The 12,038-nt window shown below is 34.2% G+C and overlaps 1 protein-coding gene across 1 annotated transcript; it reads left to right on the top strand.

Annotated features, from left to right (window-relative positions):
- Positions 1-1,223: 1,223 nt before the first annotated feature.
- Positions 1,224-10,618, top strand: LOC114715527 (putative leucine-rich repeat receptor-like serine/threonine-protein kinase At2g19230). The gene is made up of 5 exons (XM_028900396.1): positions 1,224-1,394; positions 3,011-3,167; positions 5,833-6,222; positions 6,640-6,922; positions 10,538-10,618. The coding sequence occupies exons 1-5, from the start codon at positions 1,280-1,282 to the stop codon at positions 10,616-10,618; spliced, it is 1,026 nt and encodes a 341-aa protein (XP_028756229.1). The 5' UTR covers positions 1,224-1,279.
- The last annotated feature ends 1,420 nt before the right edge of the window (positions 10,619-12,038 follow it).

Here is a 12,038-nt window from a genome sequence, read left to right as displayed (position 1 = left end):
AACATCTATATCAAACCATTCCAATATCATTAACCTCAACTCTTCGTATCTTATCCCCTGTTTTATCGTTCTAACTCTCACACTCCCACCATTGTATCTCATTTCACCTTCAACATTATTAACAAAGTTTCCACCAAGATGAAAAATCAATGCAAGTGTCTTTGAATATGTTGACCCAATATTGCAACTCATTCTGCATTATACCCTGCAACAAACAAGGAAAATATTTCATCACAATGTCATCTCTGTAAAAAGGATATTTCATAAACCCAACACAGCTACTTTCAAAGTTAACAACTTCAATATATCGTTTCACAACTCCACTTTAACTATTAACAACACCCTTCACAACCTCATTACTATGGATATTCAGCCTACTTATATACGTGATCATCGCAGCGCTTCTTCCAATTTCCCTCAGCTACCATATGCTATCCCCAAAAACAGATCATTATAAACACCGTCCCAGACTAAGCTAACTCTATCACTCACTACCCGACTCATACGTTCCATTCCCACAAGTTAAAAACAACAACCAATACCTCCAGATGAATCAACTTACGATTGCTGCAGCATCGTCTCCCTCTTAAGCTGACAAAACTAACTTGGCCAAAACCCTAACCTTATCTAATAGTAATCAACTCATTTGTTCAGATTGATGACCATTCTCACACCTAAAAAAGGAAAAACCAACACCCCAATATGAAGAACGTATGCCTTACGTAATGCCGCACCTTACCTACTCTGAACCCTCAACGCCACATACAGAACGCAGGACCACCAAAATGAAGAAAACAGACCGCAACAGTCATGCATGGAGGATGAAACAGTCATATGATTCCAGAAAAACACTTACCCTTTCGAACCACCACGTTTTCGTCACCTTCGACCTGCTGGAACGCGCACGTTTCTCTCCTTTCCTTCCCGCCTATCTTCCTTCGGTGTGCGGTTTATTGTGGTGCCCATGTGGTGCCCACGCTTTGTAATGGGTGAGGGCGGTTTGGTCTTTTTGTCTAAGAAAATAATCCCAGAATGGTCTGCTGGTACCAAAACGGGATTACTGAAATTCGGCGGACGTTTTTGGGCTTTTGGAGTTGGAGGTGCATTTTTCTGGCATTTTCCCAAATAAATAGTACTACTCGAACATATAGAAGCCGCCTGCTGATTCGTTCCTAGAATTTGTACTCAAAAGCAGTGAGCACTCACCACCATTTTCGGCTTTCGGCTTCCCACAAGAACACAAGGCGTCTCAGCTCTCTAATCTTAACTAAGCACGAAGATGAAGAACAAGAAGACACTAAAATGGCTTCCTGGCTTGCATGGTTTTGCTTCCTTCTTCTTCTTCCTTCTCATCAGCTCAGCACTAGCTCTGGCACATCAGACTGGCAATTCTGGTAAATTTAACCCTTTCTTCATCCCACCCCCTCTTGCTTTGTTAGTTAATTTCATTCTTCATTATCATTAAGTCAAGAATTTTTTTTTTGGTCTTCATTGTTTGCAAGTCTGATTTTAAGTCCTTATTCAAGACTTGATGATGCCCATTGCGTGGTGCTTATTTATTTATTGGTAATCCTATGAGTAAGAGGTGCTCTTGTTTTTCAAACGATTGGTTATTAGGGTTTTAATTGGAAACTTATATTTTTAAATTTATATTAATTAGTTTAGATAAAATTAAAATAAAGACAAAGATGTCAAAATATAAATATTTTTTTTATGAGGCAAAATATAAATATTAAAAAAATAATTTTTATGTAATAATTACATAATTGTAAATATGTAATAGATATGCCTTTCCTATATATCATCATTAATTACCTAACTCATTAGGGAGAAATACATAGATATAATGGATGTCTCCTTAATTCCCACCTCAAATATATCACACCATTGCTTTTAAGAAAACAGTTAAAACAATTAAATTAATTAAATTTAATTCTTAATCGAGTTAAATACATTTTTGCTCTTATTATATCTATCTCAATGACTGACATACAATAGAAAAGATTAGTGCTAACCAAACCTGGCGTCTGGCGGGCTGCTTTTAGCTCATGGGATTGACTGACTTGTTTGCTTTTTCCCCTTTTTCAGCCCGCTATGTGTTACTTTCCAATAATGTATAACCTAATTAAAAAGCTAATATTAGTTGTTTATACAAACTCTATTTCACATTTTTATTATTTTTGTAAATTAGTCCTATTGATATTTTTTCAACAATAATCAAGTAGGAGAGGAAGTGAGGAAATTAAGGAAGATGTTTATAATATTTTTAAAAAAAATGTGGTATATTAGCTAATTTAATTAGCATCTTTAATTTACTCAAATTAGTTGATTAGGTTTTACATTAAGGATCAAAAGAATATATAATATCTAAGAAGAATACTGTAGTTTGGAACTGCTCATACTTTATAAGTAATAAATTTATTATAAATTTAATATCATGTTTTTTCCCAACAAAATTTTATATCATATTTAATTTTCGGTGGAAAAATGTGTATCAAATATTGATGTTGATTGATTATTTTACCTAGGGAGAATCCCAAAAAAAAAAATTTGAATTTTAAAATTTTAAATCAGTCTTGTTTATTACATTTCAACATTTAAAAAGCAAATAATAACCTATTTTTGTAGTCATTCCTGATTTAGGAGTTTGAAATTTTAGAGATTTTTTTTTTCAGATTTTTTCCTTTTACCTATTCAAATATACTCATAAAAGCTTGGATTGAATTTCACTTTGGATATGATATGCAACTAATGGATCATATGATTGTATCTATAATATAGGCTATTTATTGAGTTTTTAACATAATACATGAATAACTCCAAAGTGATCATTATTTGAGTACAGGGGAGTATTAATAATTAATAATTTTATACAATATGAAATCTGAGTGCAGTTTAAATTTCAAAGTGGGGAAGTGGAAGGGAAGAGAAGTAGGGAGAATCCAAACCTGTGTATTAATAATTTAATATTGATATTGGTTCTTATTCTACTCAAATTGTCTAGTTCCAGACGACACAAGGATTGATTGCGGAGCAAGAGAGAATTACACAGACCCGAAAACCAAATCTTCTTACCAGGCAGACGATGATAGATTCGTTGAATACGGGGAAGCACACATGGTATTGTCGAATTACAGTAAAGAACAGATTGGGAAGGAGCTGAAGACATTAAGAAGCTTTCCAGAAGGGCAAAGGAATTGCTACTCAGTGCCATAGACATCCTTCTATTGAGAGGTTGAGCTACCATCTACCAAACCAACAGCTTGTGATTTATTCAAACAATGATGATGTCACAAATTTACTTAATAAACCACGTGTGTGCGAGTCACAGTTTCTAGCATGGATGAAGACCAATCAAGAAGGGGGATTAGCAAGAACTCTTACTTATGCTGAATTCCCGAATCATTTTGTTTACCATAAAGATAAACGAGAATGGAGACCTAGGAAGAAAGGATTCTCAGTTGGAAGGATCACGAACGCTTCACCATCATCAGGTGAACTGTACTATTTGCGTATCCTGCTAACAAAAGTGAGAGGACCAAGATCATACGAGGAGATAAGGACTTTAAATGATGTATTGTACCCAACATTTCGTGAAGCATGCTTTGCACTTGGTTTATTAGATGACGACAAAGAGTTCATTTGTGCTATCAAGGAAGCAGCTATATGGGCAACAGGAACATCATTACGCAAAATGTTTGTCAGCATGCTCCTTAGTGGTTGCCTCAGTCGTCCTGATTTAGTCTGGCAAGGAACGTCTAAAGTGCTATCGGAGGATTTGCTCTACATTCCACATGGTCATCCTAATATCTCAAGTGAGTACATTATTAATATATCATACTAATAACTTTGAACTTGATTTTTTTTTTGTATTAAGAAACTTATCAAATAAGATATTCTTATATGTAGGGCAATTGGTTACATTGGATCAAAAGGAACAAGTCGCATTAAGAGATATTGAGAAGCTTTTGCAAGCAAATGGTAAGAGTCTGCTTGATTTTCCTTCCCTACCGTTACCATTAGATACCCCAACGATTGATGTAAGCAATCATCTTATACTCCAAGAACTAAACTACAACAAAGAGGACTTACAACATGAAGCTACGAGATTAGTAAATGCATTGAATGATGAGCAGAGAAAGATATTTGATAAAGTGATGAGTTCAATTGCAGAATCTTCAGGTTGTTTCTTCTTTGTGTATGGTTATGGTGGGACAGGGAAGACCTTCTTATGGAATGCTTTGACGTCATCATTACGTGCTAAAGGAGAAATAGTCATAACTGTGGCATCAAGTGGAATAGCAGCAACATTGCTGCCAGGTGGTAGGACTGCTCATTCAAGGTTTGCTATTCCTATTCAGGTAAATGAGTTCTCAGTTTGTGCAATTAAGCAAAATTCACCTCTAGCTAATCTAATCCAGAGTGCAAAGTTAATTATATGGGATGAAGCACCAATGGTTCAACGTTACTGTATCGAAGCAGTGGATCGTAGCTTCAAAGATATCATGCATTCCAATAAACCTTTTGGAGGGAAATGTATGTTAATGGGGGGTGATTTTCGTCAAATATTACCAGTAATACCAAAAGGAACAAGAGCTGTTGTTGTTAATGCAAGTATTAGTTCTTCACACCTATGGCGTCACTGCACAATCTTCAAGTTGACCAAGAACATGCGTTTAACGTCCTCTTCAGGAGATGGTCAGATCCAAATACAAAAGTTCTCAAACTGGTTGTTAGAAGTTGGTGATGGCAAGATTGGTCTTCCTCATGATGGAGTTGTACAGATAGAAATTCCGAAGGAAATCTTGATAAGCAAATACACAAATGCAATGGAAGCTATTGTTTCTGCAACATATGGTGATTTAGTATACAATTTTGGCAACCAGGATTTCTTCAGTGATAGAGCTATACTTGCTCCAACCATCGATCATGTGAACCAGCTCAATGAGTACATGTGCCAAATGTTACCTGGTGAATCATACGAGTACCTAAGTTGTGATACAGTATGCAAATCAAGTGAAGATACTGATTGTTTTGAGAACTTGTATACCACAGAGTTCCTCAATACAATTAATAGCTCTGGATTGCCACCACACAAGTTAATCCTTAAAGTTGGTGCACCTATTATGTTATTAAGGAATATTGATCAAGCAGCAGGTTTATGTAATGGGACACGATTGATAGTGTCTCATCTAGGCAAGAATGTCATTGAAGGAGTAACTTTGAATGGGTGCAGTATAAGCCAAAAAGTCCTCTTACATAGGATGGATATGAATCCCTCAGAAAGTAGATGGCCATTCCGCTTAAGGAGGAGACAATTCCCAGTGACTTTGTCATTTGCAATGACTATAAACAAAAGTCAAGGACAATCGTTAAAGAATGTTGGGTTATATTTGACTAAGCCTGTTTTCTCGCATGGTCAGCTTTATGTTGCCTTATCTCGTGTCAAGTCAATCGATGGTTTGAAAGTTGTGGTTGATGAGAACGGTGGTTGCTGTCAAAACACAACAATCAATGTTGTTTATAGGGAGATATTTAACAACTTGCCTTGAGGTTTGTTTGTACGTTAATTTGTGTTTGATCCTACAATTACAATGTTAACACTTTGTGAGGTAATTTCCATCCTGCCAATACAAATGTTTTTTCCTGACTCAAGTGGTGATGTTGTAAATGAATGTGATATGTGTGATTGCATATGGCAACATTTATTATTCAGAATTTATGAAATGTACACGTGTTATATGAGTATGTGGTATGAAATTCTCCCCGTGCAAAGCACGGGGATGCACCAGCTAGTTACAGTAAAGAACAGATTGGGAAGGAGCTGAAGACATTAAGAAGCTTTCCAGAAGGGCAAAGGAATTGCTACTCAGTGCCCGCACCAACCAAAAACACGTACTACCTCGTACGGGCATTCTTTGCATATGGGAACTACGATTATAGAAGAAGAATGCCATCGTTCAATTTGTCCATTGGTGTCAATTACTGGGCGACAATTAACCAAGCAGATGGAGACATTGCACGTTTCGAGGTCATTCATGTGTCTCCAACTGATGATGACATCAACTTATGTCTTGTAAACACGGGCCAAGGAACACCCTTCATCTCATTGTTGGAAGTACTGCCACGGTGGAATTCTAGGTATGATCACACAGCTTCGGGTTTACTAATTCTCATGTCACGCTCCAAGCTGGGTATGTCTGAAGATGCTACTTACATCAGGTAATAATCAGATATCTTCTGTTCATTACTTCATTAAATTCATGTGTAAAGCCACATCAGGTAATAATAACTGTTTCTTTTTTGGAAAAAAAATGGTAAAAGTGCTTGTTTAAAAATTTGATCAGCTAAAAAGACCTAAATTTGAGTGGACGTAATTATGTTCATTACGTGCAATTTTTCTTCAGTTATGTAGAACATATCTTCAGCTGTGTGTAACATAATAACATATTTTTCTGTTTTGATGACTTTTGCACATAATTAAAGATATGTTTTACTAACTGAAAATAGTTGCATTTACTCAAATTTGTGTTTTTTTTAGTCAGGACTTTTTACCAAATTTTCCTCCTTTTTATTTTTTGGCATGAAACCTGTAAAATTTCATTTCTCAGCACAAACAACTGTTTCTTAATTATGCAGATACCCAGATGATATCTATGGAAGGTCCTGGTTCAATAGACAAATGGGAAACACAGTGCGAATCAATACGTCTATGGCTATTGACAGCAATACGGATGAAAATACTTTCAAACTGCCAAAAGAAGTGTTGAGTAGTGCTGTTCAGCCTGGCGGTGCTAATTCTTCCCTGGATATCAACATGGATTATCCAGATGGTGATTACTATGTGTACCTTCATTTTTATGACTTCGAGGATAAGTCACAGAATCAGCAGAGAAAGATGGTTATTACTTTCAGTGATGGGGTTAGTGTGTCTTTATTTAATTTCTGTTGGAAGAAGAAAAGAGATAAGTGAGAATTATTTGTAAATACAAAGAAAGGAATTTTTTTTTAATAAGAATATATTTAAAAATTTTATTAATTTAATAAATTTCTTTATATGAGAATAAATTAATAATCTCAATATAATCATTGGCATGCTATGGAGAGGGAAAAAAATTATTGGCTTAACCAAAGCAGGCATCTCGCGGTTTGCTTTTTGTTCTTGGCATTGACTGAGACTTATCTGCCGACAACTTTTTGTACTTGTTTGTTTTCCCCCTTCTCCGGCCAGCAACGGAAAATCCAAGAAATACTGTAATTTGGAACTGCTAATAATATAATAAATTTATTAGAAATCTTGTATCATGTATTTTTTTGTTGAAATTTTTCTATATATCATATATTAATAATATTGATGATTTAACTATTCAAATGTATTCATAAAAGACCTATGTTCGACTGAATTTCACTTTGATACAAATAATAGATGGTGATGTGGCTCCACTTCCTATCATCTTAGGGGTGTTTAGCAATCCCTATAAGCACTTTTAAAAAACATTTTTATGTAAATTAAAATTTTTTTTATTATATTTACTTTGTATATCATAAAATTATTTTTGAAATTATAATTTGGTTTTCACCTTAAGACTCTCTTATTGTTGTTCTTAATAATAGTGAAACTCGTCAGATTTATTTTGATTTAAATTAAATTTAAATTAAATTTGTTCGGTTGTTTCCGTTTGTACTTGTTAGTTTTCTAAGCACGCACTCGTGTGTTGCTTGGCTTTTATTTCATTTTATTTATTTTTCGTCTGGTATGTGCTTGGCTAGGCTTGAGCATGACTCACTAGGACTGGGTGTTACTCACTCCGTTTAAATATTTTCACCAAAATATATACCCCTTAATAAAGCTCCAACTTAATTAGATATGCTAAAAGTCATTAGTTAAAAATGCCTTATATAATTTTGAATCGAGGGAGTAAGAGCAATATTAGAATAATAGTACAAATTATTGATACATGAAGTATTACTCTCTCAAATATTAAATGTGAAACCTAATTAATTAATTTATACATGTTAAAATATTTAACTAAGTTAGTTATTTATCATTATCATGTAAAAATTGTGTGTCCCTATCCTAAATTACCCCTCTTTAGAGAAAATAGAATGAAAACAACGGAGAAATTACTGAAAGTCTTTTCGGGAAAAAAAAAAGAAATGAAATAAAGTTAGGGTAACTCACATCCATCTCCATTCTATATTTGCGGCGGAAAAAAAAAATAAAATTTAACTTGATTCTGTTAATTCTGTGAATTGGTTAAAAGAGTTCTATTTACAGGATCAGAGGAGGTGATATAATAAATTAGGTATTTTAATAAAATATCATTGCATTTCGTTGTAATATAGGCTATTTATTGAGTTTTTAATCTAAATATAGATAACATCAAAGTGACTGTTGTTTGAAACCAGGGCTGCATTGATATTGATGTTGGCTTTTATACGACTCTAATTTTCTAGTTACAGACAGCATAAGGATTGGTTGTGGGGCAACAGAGGATAACATAGACCTGAAAACCAAATCTTCTTACTTGGCAGACGATGATAGAGAGCCTGTTTGAGAAAGTGTTCAAAAACACTTATAAACATGTTTCATATAAGTCCTCTTACATGCTAACCTTGTAGTTCATAAATTATGATTAAAAAGTTATTTATAAACTATTCCAAACAGGCCCAGATTCATCAGATGGAGACATTGTACGTTTCAAGGTCATTCATGTCTCTCCAACTGATAACGACATCAACGCATGTCTTGCGAACACAGGCCAAGGAACACCCTTCATTTCATTGTTGGAAGTACTGCCATGGCAGAAGTCTAGGTATGATCACACAGCTTCGATTTTTCTTAGACTTGGACATGAGGTAATAATCATTGATCTTTCGTCCATTACTTCATTAAATTCATAGACGATGTAATAATAACTCTTTCTTAATTAGGCAGTTACCCTGACGATATCCATGAAAGGTCCTGGTTCAATAGAAAAATGGGAAGCCAGTGAGGCTACACAAGAACAAATCTCAGGTCTTCACATGAGATCTTCTGTTACACATTGGGACGCTACTTATTGTGTTAGACAATATGTTATTTTATATGGTGGGGGTAATTGTGAGGTGTGTTTGTTTCTGTTCATGGTATGTCTGTGAGTCAGTTGCTTGGTTCATATAGAAATTAAAGTGCATTAGATGTTAAGTTTCTGCATTTGGCTTGTTTCCAACCACTAAAAACATGTCCATGTTGTGGCACATCATATTAATTACCACTCTTATTCTTATTATAAGTCTACTTGTAGGAGAAAAAATTGGTTCTAAATATGGGCTCAGTTTTGGTGCTAGGCATGATGATGAGCACCAAGAGCTCATCATTTATGCGCACCATTTTAATAAAGTCAAGAATGAGTTCGGGAGCACATTTCATTCTCGTAACAATGATAAGCACGGAGTGCTCATCACAATTTGGACAATCCAGAGTGATTTTAGATGGTTCAGATTGAATTTAAATTTTTTATATATTTTAATCAACTTTTAGTTTAATAGATATAGAATTTAAAATAAATATAATATCATAACTAACATATCTTTAAAAAAAAATTTATCACTAAAAAAATTATATATTAAACATTTTAAATCTGAACCATCTATGTTAGATTTTGAATGGTTTAGATTGTATTACAGTAATGAACACAGAATAAAAATCCGAATGAGTTCCCTCCATTCAATCACCATGCAACGTTGTTCTGTTGGGTAAAGTCAAGGAAGTTCCCTCCATTCAAGGCAAGTTCCTTTTTTTTTTTAATTTTTCTTTTTTAATAATATGCAAGTTCCAAATTTTCGCTTCTCTTCTTCTTTGAAGAAAAATCCCACGGCCAGTCTTTAATCAAGGTTTCCTGAAGAAAACTCAAATGTTTCAAGAGAAACCTCCTCCGTTGTTTTTTAAGGGCAGCTTTGGTTTGGATACCAACTCTCCTTTTCATGAGGCAGCCATTCGAGAAAAATTAGACATTTTCTCAATTAAAAAGCAAGTCTCCATCTGCCTCAAAGCACAATCACAGGATGTCATCATCTCCGACTTTCTGCAGCTCTTGCACTTTTACTTTTGATCATTTTAAAGTAGCTGTTTCGGTTTCGCATTCAGTCCTAGCTAACAGTAGTCCTGTTTTTTCTAGTGTAATGAACCTTTGAGTTTGTATCTCTATTTTATTATGCATTTTGCCTTTCCATAAAAACAAAACAAAGAAAATTTTAATAAGAGTGAATTTAAAAAATTATGTCACTTTAATGCATTCTTTAATTGAAAATGTGTTACAAGTAACTTTTTTTTTTTTTTTTTGAGTAACAAAGGCAAGCTACAGCTTGTAAAGAAATAGCTAGGCACAAGCGGCGGTCCTAGTTAACAACAGTTACAAGTAACTTTTAATAAGAACAAAAGCAATACATATCTCTGTTTTGGAGTTTGCATAAAAAGTAAATTCCATTGAGGAGCATCACTGTCTTATGGATAGGTCTTGTTCCTGATGGTTTATCTATATGGATCATGTTTTAGCTAGCATCCACTTGGCTTCGCATTCAATATTCAAGTGTATTGGGAGTTGCATTTGATTTTTACGTCATATACTACTTCTGATTCTTAATTAAAAGCCTTTTAATTTTTATTTTGATTCTAAATATAAGACTCCAAACCATTTTATCTATCATATTTATTCATTTTTTAAAAATAATTCTTATAATAATAGTAGTTCTCACTAATACATTTGATTAATAAGAATATTTTAAGAAAAACAATATCTATTTATTATGAATAACTCATTTAACTAATTTTTATAATTTACTCAAATTAGTCAACTAGCTTTTATATTAAGAATGGAAAATAATACAATACTATGACATATTCAAGTAGCCTAAGCAGTCTTTGAGAGTTCATGTTGAAAAACCAAAACGCAACAAAAATTGTGACAAGTTCAAATATCAATACTAGGAAAAGGTACATTAAACAGAGTGTGGAATTAGATAAGTAGAGAATTTAACCTTTTTTTTTTCTTTAAAAGATCAAAATGATAATATATTAAAAATGATAGAGTTACGAGCTAGATCTAACAGAGAATTTGACTCACTGATCTTAATTTATGATTTTCCCATAACTTTTGTATTCCTTGTTCCCGTGAACCGTAATGGACGTTGGAAAATTGGAGCTAGCCGTACGGGTGCATTCTCCCAATGATCTCCCCATTTGCTCTGTCGGCAACAATGTAGACATAACTTTCTTATTCTTGAGGGCCCAATATGTTTTCTTAGAATCAATAAAGATTTGCCAATAGCCTCACGATTTAGGGAAAACGAAGATTCCTTTCCAAGTGAGAAGTTGTAATTAAAATGTTTGCTTCTTTAATTGAAAAAAATAATAATGCAATTCTTTTATCCTTTATCAACAGAAACTGAATTTAATAGAAGAGGTTAATTTCTCATAGTGTGATGAACCAATATTCAAATCTCTATTAAAACAAATGTCTATATTTAACGTCTGATAATATCTCAAACATGATTGCTTCTAATAAGATGATCCTTGTGCCTATTAAAAAATAATTCTTTTTCCTTCAAGTTTTAAACGTTTTTTTTTTGGTAATGAAAAGTTTAGGTGAGTTGGGTCCCGGGGGCTCACCAGGACCAGGGCATGCCTCCAGGCTCAGAGAGCGCTTATAGAGGTACTTACAGATCGCCCACCAACAAGGTCCTCACATCGGCAGTGGGATTCGAACTCACGACCTTGTGGGTTATGAGCCGATTCCTTATCAACTGGACCAACTCTTGTTGGTAGTTTTAAAACATGTTTCTTCACACACACACACACGTATTATTCAAGTGTCGTACCTGTTCTGGTGGTCCACTCCTGCCTTGACATGCATTGAACATGAAAAGGGAATTCAATGCCGTGGTTTCTTGTTCCATCTAAAAAGTTGTCTCTCTCTGAAGTTTTTTCCCCAATCAGTGTCTCAGCAAGCTGTCTCTCATCAGTATTATCACCCCACCTATATGTGTGCGTGTCTACA

The sequence above is a fragment of the Neltuma alba genome, unplaced genomic scaffold (assembly GCF_004799145.2).
Source record: "Neltuma alba isolate B1F8T4 unplaced genomic scaffold, ASM479914v2 tig00011597_pilon, whole genome shotgun sequence".
Lineage (NCBI taxonomy): Eukaryota > Viridiplantae > Streptophyta > Magnoliopsida > Fabales > Fabaceae > Neltuma > Neltuma alba.
Note: the sequence above shows the minus strand (reverse complement) of the source record. Positions and strands in the feature narration are given on the sequence as shown.

What these genes read in the sequence shown, in the direction of transcription:
- LOC114715527 (XM_028900396.1), top strand. Translation starts at nt 1,280, where the DNA reads ATGAAGAACAAGAAGACACTAAAATGGCTTCCTGGCTTGCATGGTTTT. An exon ending in ACATCAGACTGGCAATTCTG is followed by an intron (nt 1,395 to 3,010) that starts GTAAATTTAACC and finishes GTCTAGTTCCAG; the next exon opens with ACGACACAAGGATTGATTGC. An exon ending in TTATTACTTTCAGTGATGGG is followed by an intron (nt 6,923 to 10,537) that starts GTTAGTGTGTCT and finishes ATCATGTTTTAG; the next exon opens with CTAGCATCCACTTGGCTTCG.